General features: G+C 41.0%; 1 protein-coding gene across 1 annotated transcript in view; it reads left to right on the plus strand.

The window, feature by feature from the left end:
- Nucleotides 1-4,895: 4,895 nt before the first annotated feature.
- shroom4 (shroom family member 4) overlaps nucleotides 4,896-25,840 on the plus strand; it is a 65,073-nt gene continuing 44,128 nt past the window's right edge. Inside the window, exon 1 of the mRNA XM_034165088.1 lies at nucleotides 4,896-4,932. Coding sequence (XP_034020979.1) covers nucleotides 4,896-4,932 — 37 coding nt within the window. The remainder of the gene's footprint in view (nucleotides 4,933-25,840) is intronic.

Here is a 25,840-nt window from a genome sequence, read left to right on the forward strand (position 1 = left end):
GGGAACTTTTAGGACAACCTGATAATAATGAATTACAGTTGTTGTGTGGGCTGCTGAAGAGGAGGTACTGCTGGCCCACCACCACCAGAGGGCGCCCTGCCTGGAGTGCGGGCTCCAGGCACCAGAGGGCGCTGCCGCCTTATGGGAGTAGCCTGGGTGACAGCTGTCACCATCACCAGACACAGCTGTTCCACTCAGCACAGAGGTATATCAGGAGGACGGCGTCTCCACCTCAGTGCCGAGATATCGCCTAAGACTGAGGTAATATTCTCTGCATTTATATTCTGAACAACCAGCTAAACTTGTTAAACCTTTTCAGGACTGTGACTACTGATAGCTTCATTGCTTGGATAAGTACTCACCTTCCTGCTGTACTTTGACAAGAGGTGGAGGCGGCTTCTCCCCTCTCCGTTACTGGGTGCGGTCGCATCCACACCTGTGTGTTGTTGCTCTCTCCCGCCAGCAGTACCGGATCCGACGAGCGGAGGCAGTGGCCACCTGGGAATTCGGGACTTGGCGGTTCCAGTATTTCCAGGGTTCGGTGGCAGAGGAGATCTGGGTGGTTCCGGTTCGACTGAGACGGACGTCTCCTACCTTCGAGGCCTGCCCACACGACACCAGCGGATTCGACCCCAAATTGTGATTGTTGTATTTATTGTGCTCGTTTCACAATAGTAAACCTTGTTATTTACCTTCTCCATTGTCCGTTCATTGCGCCCCCTGTTGTGGGTCCGTGTTCCTACCCTTTCACAACAACAGTAGTCCAGCCTAGAGGAAATAAATGCATGAATTAGTTTTTCAGCATCACTCTGAGACAAGACCTTTCTAATTTTAGAGATATTGCGTAAATGCAAAAAAGCAGTCCTACATATTGTTTTAATATGCGGTTTGAATGACATATCCTGATCAAAAATGACTCCAAGGTTTCTCACAGTATTACTAGAGGTCAGGGTAATGCCATCCAGAGTAAGGATCTGGTTAGACACCATGTTTCTAAGATTTGTGGGGCCAAGTACAATAACTTCAGTTTTATCTGAGTTTAAAAGCAGGAAATTAGAGGTCATCCATGTCTTTATGTCTGTAAGACAATCCTGCAGTTAGCTAATTGGGTGTGTGTCCTCTGGCTTCATGGATAGATAAAGCTGGGTATCATCTGCGTAACAATGAAAATTTTAAGCAATGCCGTCTAATAATACTGCTTAAGGGAAGCATGTATAAAGTGAATAAAATTGGTCCTAGCACAGAACCTTGTGGAACTCCATAATTAACCTAGTCTGTAAAGAAGATTCCCCATTTACATGAACAAATTGTAATCTGTTTAGATAAATATGATTCAAACCACCGCAGCGCAGTGCCTTTAATACCTATGGCATGCTCTAATCTCTGTAATAAATTTTATGGTCAACAGTATCAAAAGCAGCACTGAGGTCTAACAGAACAAGCACAGAGATGAGTCCACTGTCTGAGGCCATAAGAAGATCATTTGTAACCTTCACTAATGCTGTTTCTGTACTATGGTGAATTCTAAAACCTGACTGAAACTCTTCAATAGGACCATTCCTCTGCAGATGATCAGTTAGCTGTTTTACAATTACCCTTTCAAGAATTTTGAGAGAAAAGAAAGGTTGGAGATTAGCCTATAATTATCTAAGATAGCTGGGTCAAGCAGGCTGAAGAAAAGGTGCACAGTAGATTAATTATATGATGTAAATGTCGAGTGAGGAAATACGGAGTTGGCACACGATTAAGAAGTTTTGTGGACTGAAAAATGGCCTTTTGTTGAATTTGCTGCCTGTTCTCTCTTTGATAGAAGGCTAATATCAGATTTAGGGTGTGTTAGGTTGAACCCTGCAGGTTGGAGGTTTGCACCATGGGAAATAACGTTTAATTCTTAGAGGTATGAAAAACGCTTTAATGTGTAAACAAAATTAGTCCCCCCCCCTGTCATCGTTGATGACATCTGAGCTTTCTGACTTACTTTTAATAAAGCAGGTTGCTATAGGTCATCGGGGCCAAATGAACACCTTTCCTTTAATTTGACCTTTAACCTTGGTTGGGTTCATTTTGATTTCCAAGAAAATCCTCGTAAACCCTTGTTTTCCCACTCGAGTCACCACAGCAGATCTGAGGGGATCTACATGTTGATTTGGCACCAGAAAATCCTTGTAACAAACAAGCAAAAAGCAACAGAGCATCAACAGCAGCACCCTCTGGTGGTGTCCACCCGCCATGGTGGGACGGACAAACACCCCTGAGGTGAACTTCTGGCCCCCCCTTACTCCGTCAGATTGGTTCGTATTCTGTGTCCTGTGTAATGTTGTCCTGTATTCCTGAAATGCCAGCTAACGGAAGGCTTGCAGGCTAAATTTGGTAAACCGCAGGAATGTACTGCCTGACCCGACAGTTTAGTGGAGCGATGTGCTGGGATCTGTTTTAGTTTTTCAAGAACAACAATTTATAGGGATTTTAACAGGCCAATTTTTAGGGAAAGAACCCATCAGGCTTTTCACTAGTATTGTTTTTCTCAGATTCAAAACATCTACTGATTTAAAAAAAAAAAAAGCATCATAATTAAGCAGAAAGTCATACTGAAAACTGCAGTTATTGGTGTGTTGCTTAAATTACTGAAGTGTCTCAACGTGAGATTGTGGCAGCAAATAAAAGTGGTGGTTTATTGGCAGCTGAAGGTCTTTACTTTCACTGGAACCTACACACACACACAAACTAATAAATTAGTTAAACCATTTTACGACATGTATTCAGTTACACCGTTCACGGTGCAGTACTTCGACATGTATTTGAATGTATAGCATGTAGCTGTATAATTCCCCAGATGTGGAACAATATTCAGATCTGCTCCAAATTCCTTCTGCCCTGCAGGTTTCTTTTCCTTATTCTTTTTGTTTAAAGATCACTGATAATTGATTTGTATGAATAAATTCACAGCTTCATGAATAATGCTGCCACTAAATCAAATGACCACAACAAAAAAGTGTTCTGTCAAAAGATAGGAGCAGTGGACACATTCAAAAGTGAAGCCAAAGTGTGTGTTTCGCCCCCTAGTGGCTCGGGTGTTTACCCAATGCCGTGTGACCTCTCACCTTCTTTTAGAAGGTTTCTGAATTAAAACCAGCCACATTTTTTATTTATTTATTTTTTGTCTCGTTGGTTGAGGAGTGAGTTATAATTATTCTGATATATTTCTGGAGGTAAAAGAATAAAGCGGATGTTTTGCCGCTTCGACCTGGACATGTTTCTGCCGTGGTCGTTCCTGTTTTGTCAGACCTTTGTTAGATCTGTCCACGGCCTGTCGGTGGACAGTCATGGCAGAGGCAGGACATTCTTGAACCTTAGCAGCTTATCCTGTTTCTCCCAAAGTTTCAGCTCCAGATTGGGGGGGGGGTTTGGTGAAAATTTATGCGTGTGAAAAGAAGCTTTTTCAGTGGAAATCAAACAAACAAAAACTGCTGGCAGAATAGGAAAGGAACATTTTAGAATTTTCAGTGTGGGTGTGTGGGAGCATTAACTCTGTGGCTATTTTGAACCATAAAGTTTTATTTTGTCTTTTATTCCTGTCTGATTTAACCATTTGCACACATGCAGTTTGGTGGTTAGTGATGCTGAGACTGAGCGATCCGAGTGTTTGGGTATTCTTTAATTTGCAAAATATTTATGCATTTTCCTCTGAAAAATTAGGTTGTTTTTTTATATGCTGATGATCAAACATATGGGGCCTGTGGTAGGGTTATATAAATAATTTTCTGAGCACTTCACATCTTATGCACCTCACAATTTTAGTGGCTGTTGTTGATTTCCAGTGGGTACCGTGGGGCCTAGAAGAAAAAAAAAAAAAAAAAAAAAAACGTCTACAGGAAAAACAAATCCCCCCCCCCTAATTGTTTTCAATTTTTTTTAACTGCTTTTTAAAATTATTGATTAGGCTAATGTTGCTGAAGTATCTAAATCAAGACTTGACCTCACCAGCTTCAGTTTAACATATTTTATTGTATCAGTCTTTGTACCTTTTTATAAATGGTAACAAAAACCTCTTTCAAATGCCTTAACAAATAAAGACTTCAGAGACACGCACACAAAACCCCAACTCTTCCGATTACTGGGTAGCAGAGTATTAAATGTCCAAGAGTGCTCATAAATGCAATTTTTACAGTCAACATGATCCATGTTTGTCACAGTCGGGTGCTACGTGGCAGAATGATACGCTCACATGGAAAATTGCAAGTTGCGCCGTAGTCGTGTTTGATGTTTAGAAGAGGTAAATGGGACTGTGCGACAAAACGCTTTCATCTAAACTTGGTCTTTTATTTGTGATATGCTTTGACAAAACATTTATTTTGCTCAAAGTTGAAAGGGACAGAGGAGAGACATGAAAGGACAGAACAAGGATAAGACAGAAGGGTTGGATTTTTTGGGTTGGTGGGTAAAACCGGAAGATAATCTCATCTGAATCAAATTTTATCATGGATTTGCACACCAGGTTGGACTTCAATTGCCAAAAGAAATAGTCTGTGCATTTGTAATATAAAAATGACATCATCGTTATACAAACTGTTACTGAGTCACAGCCTTTGTGGTGAAGCTCAGTTCACGGAATTGATCAATTTTCCAGAGTTCAAATTGCATCATAGGAGCCTTTTTTTTTTCTGGTGACTTTTTTCCCATTGGTGCAGATAAGTCATACAATACTGACCCGTATAGCACTGCGACATTTTTCCCATCTTAAACAGGAAGTGAGCCAACCCATGCGTTTCACTTAAATATTCCTGCTTGCAAATGAGGTCTAAACGCTCTCAGCCATAACAACTCCACAAGAATCTGATTGGTTGAAAGGGCAAGGAGCTGAGAACTTGCCATTTAAACTGAAGTAGCACCCAAACATGCCGACGCACATCTTTTCTCCAGAGGATGAACTCGGTGAGTTGGAGAAAATGGAAGCACCAAACAATTGGCCAGCTAATGAAATCTAAGCACTGCCTCCTGAGGATCAGATGTAGATTAAGAAGTGTCCATAAGGAATGAATCGGTGATCTCGCGACGTAGCTAACAGTTTAGCGCCATCAGGGATGCAACACCAAACAACATGTTGTAGACAGAAGATTAAGATGGTATCCAGAAACATGTTTGTGTTTCTGTAAAGTAGAAAGCATGAATAAATACAAACATATTAAAAGTATAGTACTTACTATAGTATAGTAAGTATTTGTGCACTTTACCGCCACGATCGGAACTAAGATGAACCAGACAGTAACTTTCTAACACGAGTCGGTCGGGCACTGTCCCTGTGTGGTAGTGGTAAAAAGCCTTTGTTTCTTCTAATGAACCCAACCTGTGCCCGCTGCCTGACTGTTGTACCTCTGGTTCTGGGTTCGGTGTCGAGCTTTGTTTGTTCAGCAGCGTTGCCAAATTTCACAGTTTGTTGTTCTCATGAAACATTTTGCTGGTTTTTGCTTTTTATGTCATTCTAGAAGCTTCTTATTTTTTTCGTGGCACATGAACACAGGCACTGTGTGTAATGTTCCTGCTCACAGTATGGATAAAATATTCACATGTCGACACTCACACGTCCCGTTGTTTAGATTTTTTGGAGGGGAGTCTGCAGGGTCCCCGGAGACTGGGGGTAAGACTCAAGTCTGCGATGCCAAGAACCGTGAAACACAATAGTCTGCCCCCATCAGTCCTTCCCAAACTGAACAATACACATTCCTGCCATTCCTCAAGACCTCTTCCTCTCTCACACAAATGCAGAGGAACACCGTCTGATTGAAAAACAACTGGGAATGCGTTTGTGATGGGAGCAAAAAGAAGATTCGACATTCATGTATCATCGGGTTACAAGTAGCACTGAAACAATTGCACACTGTTAACTTGTAATTTCATTAACATAATCTCAGGATGTTTTGATATTTCATCAGACTTGTAATGAGAAGTTGGAGAGCACACGTCTTCTCCGAGACTAAACAGTTTACTCTGGAATTAACTGTGTGTTTGTCGACCCCATTTATTACAATATCTTCCTAAAATCACCAGCGTGTGTTTCTCTGTAGAAATCCAACTTCTTATTCAGATGTGCATAAAATTCCACTTGTCGATGGTCAAGAGACTGTTTATAAATTTAGTAAACACAACAGCAAACTAGCTCTATCGCCCCTTAGGGGGTTCAGTACAAAGACTTAACGCTGCCTAATTAAGCCCAAACAACAGCCCAGATTTCAGAGTTATTGATTTAAAATCCTTGAAGTTACCACAACAGTCTGCAGGACTTTATACTTTGGAAATGTGCAATTTTACGTAAAATATAATATAATTCTACATGTCAAAACCATATTTGAATTGTGTACCGTATACTTCCAGTTTACTTTTTATATACTTATCAGTACTTTTTTTTGGTAAGGGTTTGCACAAACTGCTTGAGTGAATATTTCTCTCATTTCCGCTGATTGTAGCAGCTTTTGTGTAACTTTTATTGAAACAAATCTAAAATTGCTCTGAGTTTGACTTCACAAATACTCCTGTAACTGGCCCCTTTAAAGCTGTTCTGCTACACGCCGCTTTGTCGTTGGTCTTGAACTGATCTCTGTAATTTCCGAGCTTTATCATTCACTGGTGAGCACGTTGGCCTCAGGCTGCTTTATATCCGAATGCGTCTCGTTCTGTCCTCGACGCGTGTGGTCCTGTACATTTTGTCTGTCTCCTCTGGCCTGGTTTTTATTAACTGGCCCATTAAACTGCGACTCCAGGATACGTGACACTGGACCGACCCCACAAACGCACACGTACACACACGCACAGTGGGCATTTGACACAAATTCCTGGGGGCCGTTTTGGACACATGTTAGAAAGATGTTTTGAGTAATGGAACAGAAGAGGAACCAAGACATGAAGTGTCATCCTCGAAAATCAGTGGTGTGAAGTTCGATGGCAGCTGTGCCTTTTACCCCATAACACCCACAGTTTATGTGCAACTTTTACTCCTTTTGTGTTTGACTCTTTGTCAATCATCTTAGTTGTCTCAGAGCTGTACAATAAGGCTGTAACTATCAACTGATTGAGGATATAATATAAGATGATTATCATATTAGGATATAAGATGATTTCGTGGCTCTGCTCTAAATTTTTAAGATGTCAGTTTTAGGCCTTGTTTTATGATGATCCATTCTGACTTTGCACTTCATCTTAGACAATATTTGGACAAAAAAAATCATTGAATGATGTGCTGTTGAATTTTCATGTGATATATCAACAACATCGTTAGCTTTCAGCAGGCCTTGACATTAAAGGACATGTTGCACGTTATTTAAAGTCCCAGTTAGTAACACAACAGCAAAGTATTCATGATTGTAAGTCGATCTGCGCACATGTGGCAATAATTAGTGGTCGCTGATGTATTTTATTGCTAATTATTCCTCTTGCTCTGAGACTTAGCAGGTGCATTTCTGGAAAACGTCTTATGTGGCATATCTCAGCATGTGACGTACATTTTAGAAAAAGCGGAAAGATCCTGATGGTCGACAGACAGAATGAAACAAATGCTGCCATGTCTGATGTAGCTTCTGAGCTTTCATTTGAAAGTGATGCCTCGGATTTACAGAGGATCCTTTGTTGAGCTCTAACACTTTTATTCCTTCACGTCTAAAGTCATCTTACAAACCACCATCCTATGCTGTCTAGCTACACTCTCTCCTGCCACCACCTTCCAGTCTCCAATTTATTTTAGCTTGCATCTCCTACAAAGAACGTAGTCCACCTGTGTGTACCTTCCTCCACTCATCCTGTGCTCCTCCCGTTTCTTAAAGTAGGTGTTCACCACAGCCATTTCCATCCTTTTTGCAAAATTAACTACCATCTGTCCTTCCACATTCCTGTCCTTGATACCATACCTACCCATTACTTCCTCATCACCTCTGTTCTCTTCACCAACATGTCCATTGAAGTTTGCTCCTATCACCACTCTTTCTTTCTTGGGCACACTCTCCACCACCTCATCTAACTCACTCCAGAAATCTTCTTTCCCTGTCTCAGAACCTACTTGTGGGGCATATGCACTAATTATATTCATTCTCACCCCTCCAGTTTCCAACTTCACACTCATCCCTGTCAGACACTCACTTAACCTCCAACACACTCTTAAGATACTCTTCCTTTAAATGACCCCATCACCATTTCTCTTCCTATCCACACCATCATACAATAACTTGAACCTACCACCTATCCTCTTAGCCTTAATTTCCTTCCACTTGGTCTCTTGCACACACAATATATCTACCTTTCTCTTCTCCATCATATCAGCCAGCTCTCTCGCTTTACCAGTCATACTGCCAACATTCAAAGTTCCGACTCTTACTTCCATCCTTCTAGATTTCCTCTTCTCCCGGTGTCTCTGGACATGTTCTCTTCCTCTTCTTCTTTTCCCAGTAATAGCCCAATTTCTGCCAGCACCCTGTTGGGCAGTGGCAACGGTAGCAGTTGTTGTTAACCCGGGGTGCAACCGATCCCATATAAATTTGATTTGTGCTCTGCTTCTTTATTTTGGCTTGTTTCACACCGGATGCCCTTCCTGATGCTACCCTACTCATTAATCTTGGCTTGGGACTGGCACTCAGAGTGTACTGACTGCACACCTCATGTGGCTAATATTTGACAAACTTTAAGGTTAAAGCCCTGCCTCCTTCTACCCCCCGCATTAACCCGGGATTGGGACCAGCACTCAGAATGTCCTGGTTGTACACCCCATGTGGCTGAGTTAATATAATACTACTAATATTATATTATGTGCAAAAATATCTTTAAAATGTCTTCAAAAGTACACTTTTACTCTTAGGGGATTGGATGGGGCTGCTCCAACCCTTTTCCCCTCTGGCTCCGCACCTGTACAGTCTCTGTGAGCAGTAATAATACAAACAGGATGAGAAGAAAAAACTCTTATTTACGTCAAAATCACTACCTGATTGACATGCGCCTGCATGCAGGTATTTGAACCAAAGACACATGTAAATATGTTCATAAAATGTTTAAACTGCGTGTGCGATGGCTGTTATTAGTACGTCGGCACCACGTTTTGAAGTAGAGACCGATGTTGATGATGTGTCTGATTAAAATAGACTCGTTGCTTGTTTAAACCAAAGCAGAGTGTTAATATGCTTTTAAAACATGAGCTGTGGTGAGCTTGGCGGCAGCGCTTGCTGCCTGTTTGCTCCACTGACACACTGCTTATAAAACACAGCAAGAGAAAACATGCACTTTAATTTATCCGACAAGGATCAGTCGAGTCGGGGCTCTGTACGTCCCCAGATTTAATCATAATGTTGGACCACTGCAAGTACGATTTCACGCTTCAACGCACTGATGACTGATCCAAACCAGTAACTTTGCTCCCAGAGAGTTTGTAGTTGCGTCGAACTGATAATGTCGAGCTCTGATTAGGAACAACTTTTCAGCACATAGCCTACATCGATGTGTTGGTCAGAAATGCATAATCAGGGTGATGATTGCATGAACTTGCAGTGCATGAGGCTCAGGATGCAAACAAATCTGTCCTGGCTGCAGGTCAACACGGACACCACACACACACAACACACACACCACCACACACACCACCACACACACACACACACACACACACACACACACAGCGGACGAGGAGGAGGAGGTGAGGTTGTTTAGGCTTCAGTATAGTTAACCCTTCACCCTTTTGAAGGAAAGCCGGGGAATGTAAGGAATCTGCTCACATGCTTTGACGTTGCGCGCGCGCGCACACACACACACACACACACAGAGTTAATTTGTGGAGTCTGCAGGAGATACGCGCCTCCAGGAAATCCTTTGAAGCTCAGCGAGAGCTTTGGGTTATTAAGTGTCTAATTTGTGGTGTTGGTTAACCTTCAACGCAGCTAGTGTCGGGCGCTCGCACCTCTCTGCACGTTTGCTGTGCTGGGTTTAAGTCTGGTCAGATTGTGACTGAGTACTGATGCAGGGATCTCATTTTTAGCCATCAAATCAGTCACAATGGAGTCAGATTTGTAGGAAAATCTGGTTACTTCTGTCACAGGAGCCAAACTGTAATCTTAAAAACTTAGTTTTGCAAGAGGACAAAGGTTCCAGTCTTCAGTCTGACTGTGTGGTTATGAGTGTTGGACCCTCACCACTGACCTAAAGCGAAGTCTGGTGGTCGCGGTAGGATTGCCAAAAATCCATATCTCTGTAAATTTTAAACATCTGGTGGTGCAACTGTATTTCTCTTTTCCTTGTCTTTTTTTTTCTGTTAAAACCAGCGGCTTCTTTACTGCTGCACATCAGCACCGTCTTGATCGTTGTCCACAGACGTCTTCTTACTTTTGTTTTTTCTACCGGGTGCAGAATTGCATACAAAACCAGCAGACGTAGCAAACAAGGTTTTCAGCCTGTTAGTGCAGCACAAATCTTATTTCTGTGTGCTGAAACTAAACTGCATTTCTTGATTATTATTTTAAACATTACCAATTTTCTCTGTTATTTTCAAACACTTCAAATCCAGTGTACACCAGAGATAATGCACTGTCGTGAGGTGGTGGTGCACATTGGTCCATTAAAAATGTCTTTGTGTTGTTTGAGTGCCCATTATTCCCTTTTAGCGTTGACCAGAAGAGTCCATCTATTGAGTTCAGGTCAGATGAGTTGGTTGGCCAATCAAGTACAGTAATACCATGGTCAGCAAACCACGTACTAGTATTTTTGGCACTGTGGGCAGGTGCCAAGCTCTACAGGAAAAGGAAATCAGCATCTCCATAAAGCTTGTCAGCAGAAGGAAGTATGATGAGCTTTAAAACCCCCTGGTAGACGGCTGTGTTGACGTTGAACACCACCATCAGATGAGATGGTGTCCCCACATCATCACTGACTGTAGAAACCTCACACTGGACTCCACTTAGATTCTGTGCCTCTCCAGACTCTTAGGACCTCGATTATCAAATGAAATGCAAAATTTACTTTCACCTGAAAAGAGGACTTTGGACCACTGAGCAGTGATGCGGTTCTTTTTCTTCTTAGACCAGGTAAGATGCTTGAGACATTGTCTCTGGATCAGGAGTAGGTTGACACTAAGAATGCGACACTTGTAGGTGACATTTCTGTGTGGTGGCTTTTGACGTCCTGACTCCAGCCTCAGTCCACTCCTTGCGAGTCTCCCCCAAGTTCTAGAATCAGCTTTGTTTGACAGTCTTCTCAGGGCTGCAGTCGTCCTTGTTGTTTGTGCGTCTTTTCCTACCACACTTTTCCCTTCCAGACAACATTCTATGAATATGCGTTGATCAAGCGCTTTGAACAGATGGCTCTTTCAGCAGTGGCTTCCCCTTCTTGTAGAGGGTGTCAGTGAGTGTCAAGTCTGCAGGCTTCCTCATAAATGTGGTGTGTATTAAACCACACTAAGAGATCCATAGTATTTATACTGCATAAACGCTCAGTTACTCAAACTGCAAATAAAATATTGTAGTATTTTGATATACATTTATTATGTTTTTTTTTTTTTTAGCTATGGTCTTTAATTATACAATAAAAAAAAATTAAACATGAGAATGCTTTAGTTTATATGATGAGTAGAACATATGAAAAGGATATTCAACTTTTTCTACAAGTTGCACCTGTAAACAAATGGTCACAATTCCTAATGACTTTGGTGATATTTCTGTTAAACCCAGCGTATTAAAAGCTGAAATTTGACACTACAACCACATCTTGATCTTATCTCTATCTCTATATCAGTTTTATCTCCATTGTGATGGCGTATAAAAGCAACATTACAAAAATCTCCAAGGCCCAAATCCTTGTGGACCTGACTAGGTGCTGCCTGAGTATTGGTCAGTCAAGACCCAGGCTGGTTGTGTAAGGTCTGGATGCGGCCGTGCATAGCACCGGGTCATGCTCCCAGACCTTCCTGGACTTTTATGAAGATCTGAGACAAAACATCTTGATCAGCACTTTGCTGTTGTTATCAGTAACACAGAGTGCAGTGGTCAAAGTCATAGCCGCTGGATGATGATTCCTGTAACAGAACTGGCTGGTAAAACAAATACGTCTCAGCCATGAAGACAGTGACGGGAGGTGAACAGGTCCAAGTTCCCTCCTGTTCATCCATCACCTCTGCTAATTGTTCATCCGTTAACTATTCTGCAGATTCCTGCATTCTCCTGCAAGCCACCCATCCTCTTTCACATTCCTCTTCTTTCAACACATTTTGTTTTTACTCCTTTTTGTGCCAGAGGGGAAAAAACCGTAGTCTGTCCTACAGTCTGTGTTTCTTTGCTCATTTGGTCTTATTTTAAGTAAGGAAGTACCTCTGCATTTTCCCTCCATCAAACAATAACAGTGTGGAACTCTGGGTATTATTTTAGCCTCTGTCCAACACTTTATCAGTTCTCCACAATACTTCCTCTCTGCCTGACTCACGCATCCTGCCTGAGAGAGAGAGAGAGAGAGAGAGAGAGGAGGAAGGAAGGATGAAGAGAAGAATGTGCAGGAGGAGACATGTTTTTTCTCCCAATGAGATTTTGAGTTATCCTGCTGACAGACAGACAAACAAACAAACGTGACCGAAAACATAACCTCCTTGGCGGAGGTAATAACAGTCTGAGATTATGCCTGATTTACATCAGATTGCCTGGTTTTGTCAGGTTTAAAAGTGTTTTATTCTGAATTATCTGCTGAAATGGTTTTAACCTGCTCGTTGTGCAGTTATTCTGATTTTTAAGTTGGTTTTAAAGCAGGCGTGGTGCGATGCAGGATGTTGTGTGGACGTGGATGCTGATTCCTGAAGGTATGGGCTGCTTTGCCTGTGTCGGGGTGGGGTTGGAATGTCTCTATCTCTGATCTCTGGAGCCTTTAGCTGTTTCTTTTACACTACGTCTGGAGGTTATAATCGATTTTTGTGTGTGTGTGTGTGTGTGTGTGTGTCAGTCCTGACCCGAGGCTGCTGTTATTGTTTTTGTCGAGCTCTGCATTTTAAGAAAACCCCCATTACATTCTCACCGGGGGGCAACACACATACCTAAACCATGTTTTTTTTCTTTCTCAGATTACACCAAAATTGCATTGACAGAAAACTTTTTTTTTTAAGTCCTAGTCGGTTTTGTGTTCTGCTGATGTGCCTGTTGCAGGTTAATCTCACTCTCGGCTGCAGTGAAAACACACAGCAGGAACTCAAAGTTCATTTCAGGCTGCATCTCTTTTCTAAAATAAACTTCATCCAGCTCATTTGGAGCCAGGATTTTCTTGGGAATGGTTGCTTAGGAGCAGTAATCACATGCATTCACACAAATAATGTTATTCAAGCACATTAAACAATACTTTGAATTATGACACAGTGCATGCAAATTTAACTATTAACCTCACCTTGTTTTGTGATATAGCAGTCTGAGTTGCAGCTCAAGCAGGTACACCACTCTGCAGAAGTCAGAAAAAGTCGTCGTATTTCTTCATTGAATCATGTCAGTGTGTTGCATTGTGAGAATGTCGTCTCTCTTTTTTTTTTTTTTTGTGGTTTGATGTTCCCAGAGGAGTTTGCAGTTCCACAGTGTGACTTTTTCCACTGACCACGCCCTCCAGCAGGTTACTCAACACGTTGAAGTTTGATGGAGTTTCTGAGATATTATGTGGCATAATTTGCACATGTTGCTGAGTGTTTGCATGTTTACTGCAACGTAACTATGCCCGAAACCGAAGACTGTACCCCCACATTCATGTGCACATATTCCATCATGCAAAGCGACCCATGCTAATGGCTCCTCTGGCACGTCGACTTGAGGTTGAGGTCTAAAATGACACAAAACTCTTTTGTTTACTGGATTTCTTTCGTGGTCCCTCCTTTCTACCCTCGGTGGTGTCTGAAGGAAACGTCCTTTGATCTGATCCGTCTCGTCCGACCACATCAGGTTCTCAGTCAGTGTTACATACAGGTTTTTAAACTGTAACTTTCTTCCACGGTTTATTCCACATTGGAAAATGGGACAAAGTGAACTTGTAAGGAAACTTTGTGCGTGACATAATTCTTGGTTTGAGTTTAACCAAATTGTTGCTTTATGCTTGAGCTTTGATTGATTTTAGGTTTTTGAAAACTGATTATAGCTGTTGATGGTGGATCATTTTTCCTGCCATTATTGTTGTTATTTTGGGGTTAATTTAATCCTTTGAACTTGTTTTTTGTTCATTTCATTGAAGCTGTTTTAAAAAATTTGGCCAAATAGACATAATATGTATTAAATCACAAAAGTAATCATCCAGCTTTGCATTCTCAAGTTCCTGCCTCTGCAGGGGAGTATGTTGGTTCATTTACATTTTGGGGCATATTTTATTCAAACATTTTCAACCAATTTCCTCAAAACTTTGACGATTGATCAACTGAAAGAGTTTTTCAAAAACGGCTCCACTGATCTCAAAGTAACCCATCAGTCACACATCGCCCAAAAGAGAAGATCAGCAAGTAAACATCTGTGCAGCTCTGTATGTGGATCTGGGAAAGTCAAACATGCGCATTAATGAAGTTGCTGTATTATAAGACACATGTCTACAGATGTCCACTAATGTTTATCCAAAAGCAAAATAAGAAGATTACTTGGCCTTGGCAGAAGTACAGTTTGTATCCTCCGTCTGGCCTTCAAGTTCACATCTTTTTTTTTTCTCTTGAAGACTCCCCTGTGCAGAAAAGCTTATTCAAGAAGAAAAAAGAAAACAAAAGGAGAGAGATGACACATTTGAGAGTAACCTGGCCAGTTGGATTAATGGACCCAACAAAAATACAAAATAAAACTCTTGTTTTTGCTCCCATTTTTTATCAGTTGAAGTAAAAGACCTGACTACTTCGATGCACATGAGAAGCTTGTTTTCCCTTAAATATTGTTCACAAATTTGCTAAAAATCTCTGTGAACTCTTCACCTTTGCAAAGATGGTCTACCTACATTGATTTTTATGAAGATGCTGATTAAACAGCATGATTATTGCACAGATGTACGTCAGACTGTGTTTATATTTTTATTGAGACTAGTCTTAATCATATATATATATATATATATATATATATATACACACAACAGCGTCACTGAAGCTTCTGGTGTCAAAGTGTTATTTGTTTTTTGGCTTTTCATATGAGCAATAGCAAGCTAAAGTCTCAGTTGAAGCATGTGGAGGTGCTGAGTCGAGTGGAAGTTTGGAGTTTTGCTGTAATGAGAACATTTGGGGCGTGGTAGGGAAAAGAAAGTGAAATATACGCAAAGCGGATGAATCTGGAGATAAGAGAGTGGAAATGTGAGGAGGATAGGTGGAACCTAGTGGAGGAGGAATACGGAGGATTAAAAGGCCAGAAAGAGATACGTGATGCAAGAAAGTGGAAAACTGTTAAAATAGAAAAAAGCTTTTTTGGTGGGGGGGGGGGGGGGGGGGGTGTCACTATTGCTGTCAGATGAATGATGATAATGGATACAGTCAGGTCCATATTTGGCCAGAAAGAGTTTATTTTAGCTGTGGTTTGCAGCAAAGTTCATCTGCGCATAGAAAAACAAGTGAGGGAAGCCACCAAGTCGCACATTATAAGCTTCAGTGGCTGTGATTGACGAAACTGCATATAATCTCATTTATCTGTCACAGCCTCAGTGTAGCGCTTTGACATTTTATTGGTATTATTATTTTTTAAAACCACCAACATGAAATTTTGAGGGAAAATGACGGAATCCGAGGACCCGAAGCCTTCAACAAAAACGTGTTTGCTTCTCTTGTCCTTCAGTCAAAATCCAGAGCGGTTTTCTGCAGCTGTTTCTCTGTGACATGTATTTGCAGCCGATGGATGTTAATTAAAGAGCCGTTTGCCCACTCACAAAGTGGAAATGCGCTCAGACGCATTGAGTCATGAAACCACAGCAAACGCTAATCACCAGGAAGAGAAGAGCAGATTAGGAAGACAGAGAATCATTACAAGAAGTTAATGTTTCATCAGGACTTTATTGTGTGTGTGGAAAAAGAGAACAGACAGCTATTTTTTTTTTCTTTTTTAAAGACCTTGATGGATCAGCGTACGATTCCTCGCCACCGCACCAGTCGCAACGCCCTCCAAAGACAAGTCCTTTGGTGCTATCCTCTGATCCTCACCTTATGTGGACAATAACTCAAGAAAAGTGCATCCTGTTATTGTGTGACTTACTAAATTATCAAGAGCACATTATGATGATGAACTCAACAGTTTGTGGTGCACCAGATCAAAAGAAAATTAACTTTTTTTGCCCATCTAATATATACATAGATGTGTCTGCCACCTGCTGGATAGATTTGGGACTCCAGCCTTCACATCAACATCATCTAACACGTTAATCTAGCATGATCGCGGTTACGGGGTCACATACTGGGTGAAATATTCAACACAACAGGAAAGTAAAACCAGAAAAAAAAAATCAGTGACCTCCAGTCCTTTAGATGTCACTGTAGGATTAGTAGGCTGGGTGTGTCCAAGGACCCGGTACTCGTCATTCACAGCTTCCCATTACTACTACAACAACCACTATAGTCTAATTTGTGCTGCCACAGTTTCATGACAAGCCGAAAGTAGTTTATACTTCTTGTAAAGTTGTGTTTCCGCAAATTTTGAAAAACCTGTTGTGTAATCTTGCTAACAATGCTGTTAATCCTTGGCAGAAGTCGTGATGTTTGATCTCTGATGAGGCTTTTTTTTCACTTTGGTGTTTACACATAAGTGTGTTCGTGAACACTGCAACATCTTATTGCGAAAAAAAAAATACGTCTGTCTGTTTCTTTTTGTGTGTCAGAGTTATGTTGGACTACAAAGACTCGGTCAGCAGGCTGTCTTTGTGTTTGTGTGCTGAATTATGGGAGTTGGAGTCTGCTTTATGATGGATTGACCTGGTTGAGGGTTCGACAGGTTAGGGTTTCTTTCAGGGCGGGGTTAGTGTGTTGCTCCGCTCCTTCAGGAAGGACTCTGGGAAGCGGAGCTTTGATGTCACCGACAGCTCTTGAGTCCGTAATGAGAGGTTTGTTTTCACGGATTAAGTGAGATTTTAATGGCATTACAGGAGCGTAAATGGTAATAACGTCTTTGTAGCAAAGTAGCGGTGTTTCTCAACTGGATTGGCCAGAGGCCACCTGTCAATCAAATGATGGCGGTTCTGTTTCAAACAAGCTGAACCCAACAAGCGTATTGTTTTAAACGAGGAAAGTCCCGCTTGGCACGAAGAAAAACTCGCATTTAGGTGATTTACTGTCAACTTGAGCTGCTGGCGGAAAAAACAACCCTTCAAATCAGCTTTTAAGGGGTAATTACAAGCAGTACTTCTACCTCTTCGTGTGAAAATGTGCATGTTTGAGGAGCCGGCATCATTAATGCTAACGGCACATGTGGGTTTTTCCTCAGTTTACCCTTTTTGAACACAAAATACAGACAGTGGATCCAGCGCTTTGATATTTGTTCCATTTATTTCAAGTTGTTACTTTGGTGTCCTCCCAAATTCATCCGGCGCCTGTCTCAGACACGGCCTGACTTCTGTGTCTGTGGGATCAAGTCGAACAAGGCCGAGCGTCCTTTCCGTTCTTGGCTCTATGGGATCAAGTCGAACAAGGCCGAGCGTCCTTTCCCATCTTGGCTCTTCCTCGAGTGGAGGGGAGTCTACTTAATTTGAGTTTAAAATATTTAGTCTCCTCCAGGGAGTGTGGCTAAAAAAATATACAAATGGAGCCAAAACCACAAAGTGGCCACGGCACATTTTCAGTAATTTACTGCAAACATTCGGGATCATAACAAATATCTGAAGACACTGCACTTGTCTGGGTGAATGTTTGAATGTATGTCTGTGATGAAGTACAGAAAGAAAACATCTTCTGACAACATAAATTTATCTTTTATGTCCTCCTTCAGGCTTAAGAGCTGCTTAATTTTTTTGTAACCTGTGACAGATTTTAAATACACATTTTAAAACTATCAGCAAAATGTCTTTACCCTGGAATGAGAGTTATCCCCCGATGCAGTTCAACAACTATTTCTGGTTGATATTACAATATATTGTGGTTTTTGTTAGGTTATGTTTTCACCCCTGTTTGTTTGTTCATCTGTTTGTGATCAGCCTGGAACCCACAATTTTTTATTTAGCGTTATGAAAGTTTTACAGAGGATTCATATCCTGATAGCCAAGAACTGATTAAATTTTAAAAGTCATAGGTCAAAGTCAGGAAAAATCTGGGAATTTGGAAAAATCCTTATCCTTTCACATTGAATGAATTTTCAAACATTCATAACTCTCCCAAAAAAGATCAACTTCCTTTCATATTTGAGATCATTATGTAGGATGGTATCCTTTAGCGACTGACAAAGTTTGATCCAGATCTGATCCAGATTACAGATTTTTTGGCCATTTGAATTTAACATTGAAAAACCCCATTTAATGTGTATTTTACATTATATCTTAATCAAATCTGCCTCAATCACTCTCATATTTGAAAGTGAGGTGTAGACTGACACTATCACCTGACAAAAGACATTTGAATTTAATATTGAAAAGCCCATTTGATGTGGATTTTGCATTATATCTCAATCAAAAGTGCCTCATTTTTCTGTTATGGATTTACCTACATCACCAAAATTGGACGGATGTTCTAATTTTATGCCTGTTTGTCTTCCGGTTATCAGTCGGAAACAAAGTGCCAAAAAGCAAAGACAGCTAAATTGTGCATAGTAGAGCTATAACCAATGTTTTGTGAAAATTATCTGAAAAAGAATTCAGAAACTGAAAAAGTTGAAGGAAAAAAAACGTGACAACACCACAAAAACCTTAGATTCAAGTGCATGAAAAAATACATACTCTTGACATTTGATCACATCTATTTCAGCTTATGAAAACCCACTTCTAACAGGACTCTGACCTTGAAGATTTTTTTTCCAAGGTGAAAATTTGTGGAATTGGAAACTAGTGTTGGCAGAGGTTTGCGCGGTGCTCTAGTTTTGTTTTTTGTAACACTAGATGGAGCTTGCTTCTCTAGTTACAAGCAATTTGGTTTCAGTTATATTGCTTCTGGGGTTTTACACAAATTCTCATATCATAAAAATAAATTGTAATATTTTCCCATCTACTTTACAGGCTGTTCTTCATGGGGAGCTTTTTTGTGGTCTCTGTTGGCACTTTTGTGACATCATTGCGAAGCGATGTAATCATCCATCCATAGAGTTGCAAATAACTAGCCAATCTAGTGTAGTAGATGACTGTTTGTTTTACTGGACCGTTAGCTAGCTAGATTGGTTTTTATCGAACTAATAAGCTGATAAGTACTTGATGTGAATGTAGTTCTACTCTTCTTATAACTGATCTCACAACGGTCTGTCTACTATAGTAAGCAACAGGTTGGTCATTGTCATCACGTCCCAAGGATCTTGAAATGAAGCAATACCTCCACCTGGTGGACATTTACCATTAATGTGGGTACAGTTGAATTTTGTCAACTGCTCTATTATTTGTATATTTTTGAAAAATTATATGATGATTGAACAACATTTGGGAAATGATGTGATGTAGCTAACTTGGTGGACAGTAATGTTTGTCACCGCTAACACCAGAAGGATAATGTATTGTTTTGGGGTGTTGGTATGAAATTGCTGGAGTTTAACACTGTGTAACTATTTTGGAAAGATTTCTTAAAAAACTGTTACTAGTCTCCTTGAAAGTGTCACGTTGCCTCTGTGGGGGGTGAATCTGGTTTTTATTGTGGTTTTGTTGGCATGAGTTACTCGTGTTAGTGACAAGTTATTGGAAGAGGAAGTAATGAGAGGAAGATGAGAGGATGAATGAGAGGAAGCCACCAGCAAGGGGCCACAGGTGTGGTGGCCAAATACCAATGCGCTTTATTTTGGTGAGACATTCCTCTACTGAATGATGGTGTGTTCACAGCCTGATGTTCATCACTATTGCTCATTCTGTGCACTAAATTTAACTGATGTCACTGAGTAATTGATCTAAGAAGTAAAATTGGAGTTTTATCAATCAAAATCAACAACGACCAGGATGCTAGGGACTGATCTAGAAGGATCTAATCGTTTCTATATTCGGGGAAAACGGTATATCAAACTATTAGATAGTTGTGTTAGTGCTGTTTGCCACAAGCTCTGCTTGCCTCATGATGCGTTCAATCGCTGTATCTGAGAGATCTGCTCTTGTCCGGTGTTCTCTCATCTTGATGTTTCTTCCTTCCTATCTCATCTGCTTTCCTTTCTTTCCACTCTGCTTTTGCTTTTGCTCCAGCTGTGTCATGACCTAGCATCTACAGTTTGCTCAGGGCCGCTGCACTGCTGCTTTGCTCAGAAACTGCTTCTCTTTCTGGTGCACCTTTGTCCTCCTTACTGCCTTCAATGCCTGGATCTTCACGGAGAGGCCGTTTAAGGACAGTACACCATACAGCCCAGTCGTAATATCGAGGATCGATGGTGCTCACACTAGCATCCAGGCACATGCACACACGGCGAGCTGTCTGCGCTGGCGGTGCGAGCGTGGGAGCTTTTTTTTTTCCATCGCCGGCGATCCCCTCCTCCCGCCCTGATAAAGGAGGACTCGTGGGGTGTGAGGAAGGGAGGAGAACCTTGCAAGGCTCCAACTGCAGGGCAGAGGCTGACTGAGGGTGTGTATGGAAGAAACATGGAGGAATTATCTGTCAAGTGTGTGCATCGCACAATCATCTTGGTTTGAATAAGATGTGAGTTTGTAATAAAAGTAAATGTTTTAACCAGTTGTAAGATGTGATTTAAGACATTTTTAGTGAGAAACATCACTCCCCAGCACAGTTTTGTACTTTGCTTCTTTCTCTGCATAGATGATTTCTGAGTTTCCATTAACAATAACATATCTCCATAAAACTTGACTCGATAACTGTGATAAGCTTTGTACTTGCTACTGTGACACTACAGAAATAAACATGAGATATCACCCAGTCACCCATATGCAATGGCTGACAAGAAAAGTAAAACTAGCTTTTATATTGATATAGTATTTTACAGAAATAGTTTGCTAATTGCCATTTTAAAAACATTTTAAGGTAACACTTTTATTTTCGAGGTAGAATGCTGGTCATCGTGGATGTTGTGGATCTTTGTAGAAATTTAAAAATGAAATAATTGTGCCGGATGTGTATTTGTTTTTATTTCTTTAGTCTGCACTGTGGCAGTGTATTATATGAGTTATTTTGATAGGAGACTTTATTTTAAAATCCAGTTTTTTAATTTGTTGTTTAAGATAAATTAATTACACTTGCACGTTTAGATGTGTTGTTTTGCGCAGCTTACAGCAATAAAGGAATATTTTTTCAGTCATATTTGTCTGCAGCCCCACTGGCAAAAAAAAGTATCAAATTGTGTGTGTTTTAGTGGTGTTTTTTTTCTCTGCTACCTCTCGGACTGAGATCTCAATATATTAGAAATCTGTAAGTTGTGGGCTCTGAACCTCTGACCCTGGAGCCGGTCGTGCCTGACGCTGCATGCACCCTCCATTTTTTTTTTTTTTTTTTGTGTGTGTGATGTAACAGCTTGAAGGAAGTTTTTCCTACATGGTGTGTGATGTCCTGGACAGCAGGTCAGACGCTGAGTGGGAGTCAAATTGTGGGCTGTCACGGCTATCTCTCACCACAGTAGAAATGAAGGTGAATTCAAACACTATCAAACAGGAAATGTGGGAGAAACTGGGCTCTATCTTCACAGTTAGGAAAAAAGACACTGTGCAGCGTCAGTCTGCCGCTCTGCAGCCACATTTCCACACTGCAAACTACTGTTTCCAAATTTATATCTGTGTTGGGTTGTGGTTGTGGCACAGGCCGGTGCCAGTTTGGACACCAGTGTCAGCATGAAGTCCTCCTTGTGTCTTCGTCCTGGGGGGAGGCCAGAGAGCCACGGGGGGTTCCTGCTTCCGACTGCAATGTGTTAAGCTGTTTGATTGACAGCTGTATTTCTGACAGTCAGGCGGCGACCACTCTGTCGCTGTCAGTTGAGGAAAGAACGTGTGACACCACAGCCCCTTCTTGGAGGCTGATTGTGTGGACAGGTTTTGGAAGAAACAGTGGTTCTGGAGGTTCTTCTGAAGGATTAGAAATTTCACAGAAGGGGACTGTGTCCTCACAAAGTTGGAAAGCATTTTCAGGTAGTTTTTTTTTTTTTTTTTTTTTTGCAAAAATCTCTGGAAAAAGGCAACTTACCTTTTTCTTTGTCACCTGTCAGGTTTGCCAAATGGAACGCAGCAGATGAAGCTTCTTCAGAACTTCTGAGATGCAGCGGGTTGCCGTATTACATCATAAACGCATGTTGCAGACATGTTATTACAGGCAGAGAGCCACATGGTGCACAGGTGCGCACACAACACACACACACACACACCAAAGCAAAATGGGAGCATATAAACGTGCGGGGGGAGGGGGGGGGCTTGGGGCAGTGTGTTGTTATCACCTCCCAGTGGCTGCCAGTCCCTGGTGGCTGAAGCAGGAACTGCCACAGATGTGTAACGGCACTGTGTTTTGTTTTGAAAGATTCTCAGCATCCATTGAAGTGATCTGACAGATCTGAGATGATCATGGATCATTTACCCTCCACCGATCTGACCTCATGTTTAATCCGGCTGTTAAGACTGTTGTAAATAAGAATTAATGTAGCATGAAACAATCATGCTCGTACACCAATAGATGCCTGTAAAATCGGGCAAAAATGCATCAGTACTAATGATTATTGACTCTGGATTGTTTATTTAGATGTCAGCTGTGGAACACAAAGAGAAGCTGATTTATAGACTTTTCCTTCCAAGCTTTGACACCCAGTAGATGATGTTTGATCTCCGTAAATGATTTACCCATTAAAAGAAATGCTTGAAGGGCAGATGGTGAACAGAATCTCCTCATGACGTTGGATTTTGTAAGATGACATTCTGTGTAGAAATTTTTAAAAGACATTATGAAGTCGATGGAAAGCGTCTCACTCAGCACGTCTGTTGGCATCATATGCAAAGCAGTTACAAGTCAAATCTGGTGAGATAATTTAATTTAAACATCTTTAGAAAGGCATTCTTTTCATGTTCTGTGTTTCTGCAAATGTTTTGCGTTTGTGTTGTCCAGTAGTGTTATTTATATACTGATGGGTGTCTACACTCAAAATGAAATGCCTTTTTTTTCTCTCCAAACTTTACTCCTAGCCCATGTTTTTGAGTTTTTTTTTTTTTCGTTGTTTTTGCTTACAGATTTCTCCGAAAAACTAGTCATTTTCACTAGTGTGACCTTTCGGTAATGTTACGGTTTAACTGTATCATTTACACATGTTTAGTCATCACCAGAACACACACACATGCGCGCACATCTATGTTGAATCACTTTAGGAGGCATTTATTGATTTACATATTCAGGAATTATACAGTTAGGGCAACAAAAAATGAGGACTAACCTCCAACTGTCAAAAAAAAAAATGGACCAAAAAGGGAAAAAGCTGCAGTTCTTTGAGTGGCCACTTGAGTCTGGCTCCAAAAGTGAGCACAATCCCATAGAAGCTCATGATAAAATGTCCAAACTTTCAAGGAGAATAAACATGTTTACATCCTGGTACAAAAAATGTTTTTGGTAATTATTTTTAAGCCATGAAGTTATGCATAATTTGGGCGTGGTCTCTTTGAGCGACAGGTAGTATGTACCGCTGAGGCGACTCAGAGCCCCGCTAACAGAGGCTGCTAGTTGTGGACAGACCGCCTCTTTCCTTTCTAAGCATTTTATCACAATCTTCTGTAATAATATGGCATGTTGTGTAGTAAATTGTCCTAATGGACCATTAAAGACATCTACACTCCATTATTTTCATTGAGTGAAATTTTCCTGTTGTTAATTTATGCTAGTACCATTAGCAGCTATCAGTATCTTGATGATGATAGCTCCTCCGGGTGCTCCACAGGTATTGAAGCAATAACGGATTGTATATTTTTTTAATACCCACACCCATGCAACCCATCATGAAAATCTCGGCCCATCACAAAAATGTGATTTAATAAAACCGCACAAACCAAGCTAGCCTGTTAGGTTAGCATGTTGGTAACTGAAATGGTTGGTGTCTTGAGGATTCACTGGTCCCACTCAGGTCACACAGGGTCCAGCACATGTGCCACTTCTTTACCTGTTTTTTGGGTTGGCTGGGACATCTGGAGAGTGAGCACTGCCAGCATTGCAACCACCAGAGCAGCACTTCTTGATTGCAAATATTAATGCTAAAGTTTTGGATTTTCATATTGGGTCCATAATCTACAAAATATAACACAATACTGAAATACCCTCGGCCATATGAGCATTGACGTCTTTATAATTTGTAGTTGTTTAAATAATCATTAAGATCCTCAATCAATCAATCATAAATAATATTTATATTTTAATGGTGTCCTGTAGGAGGGCGTGCATGTGCGTGTACTTAGGCTTTTGACAAGAGCAGAAGTAGCTTTGAGGTAGCGGAAGTTAGCGGTGCACACTGATGTCCACAAAAGGTCTTGTGAATTACTGCAGAGGTGTTATCAGGTTACAAAAATAGCATTTTCAGTTTTAGAAGTGTTTATTTCTCACTCGCGTTACATAATATATGACAAAGAGGTTATATTACACACAAACAAAACAGAGTTTTGCAGCTACGTAGACCAGCCTGTAATGTTACCACGCTAACATCCGCGAAATGTCTTGTAAATCACTTTAGAGATGTTATTAGGTTCCAAAAACATGTTTTCAGTCTTAGAAGTGTTTTATTTCTCACTGGCTTTTACATATATATGACAAACAGACACACAAACAGTTTGCAGCTAGCTAGACCAGCCACTGACAACATGGTGCCAGCTCTATTGGCTGTCACCCTCCACCACTCAAAAAGAAGAAGAAAATGAACAGAATGAAACAGAATGTGACATTTTAATCTCCTAAAATACCTCTTAAAATAGGTCAGGTTAGCCATCTTTGAACTTGGCCAAGGTCTGTGGTCCCAAGAATATTCTCTGTGAATTTGAAAACTCTGGCAGTAACAGGACTGGAGTTATGCTGAGCACAGACGGACAGATGGACGCAAAGGTCTTCACATTACCTGATGGTCGTATTTTATGGCCTCAGGTAAATGAAACTAAAGCAAATCTGAGCCCATGAACTGGATTTCGTGTGGAATGACCCAGTTAATTTCAGTGTAACTTGCAGTGATTTTTCGCAAGTGATCTTAACGTTTGCTCAAGTAATCCATGTGTATAGCTCGCGATATCCGTTTATGATTAGCGATGTCATGGATCTAATTTTAGAAATCATGCTCAAAAACAGAATTTATATTGCACCAAAAGTCTAAATGGGATGAATAACATATTGCAACTTTATAATCATGTAGCAAGCAGCGAGTGAACAAGCTAGTTAAGAGCAGCCCAGTGAGAATTTAAAAATGATCCCATGAGCGACTTTGTGAGGAAAAAACTAGGAGCCCTCGCACATTTGGAGGTGGTTCAAACAGATGATGTTTCACAACAGTATAGGTGGAGAATGTTAGTCCAGGTGGCGAGGCAGCGTGACGTGGCCCTGCAGGATTACTGCAGTCCGTCTCCGACTGTAAAGCGCCTTCAGCTTGGAGGTAATTGAGGTAGAATCAGTCGGGTGTTTGAGTGATGATAATGTGACCAGCGTGGGGATTTTTCTTTTACTGGACTCAGAGGCGGGCATCATGCCACACTCGCAGAAATCCGTGGGCATGACATCAGCCCACAAATGTAAACCTGAAAGGGCGCGTCTGACGTGCACGTGAGCACCAGCACAGAGAAGCCATTCATCAACTTCTCCACGTTAGCACTCTGTCTG

This window comes from Thalassophryne amazonica, chromosome 23, assembly GCF_902500255.1.
Source record: "Thalassophryne amazonica chromosome 23, fThaAma1.1, whole genome shotgun sequence".
NCBI lineage: Eukaryota > Metazoa > Chordata > Actinopteri > Batrachoidiformes > Batrachoididae > Thalassophryne > Thalassophryne amazonica.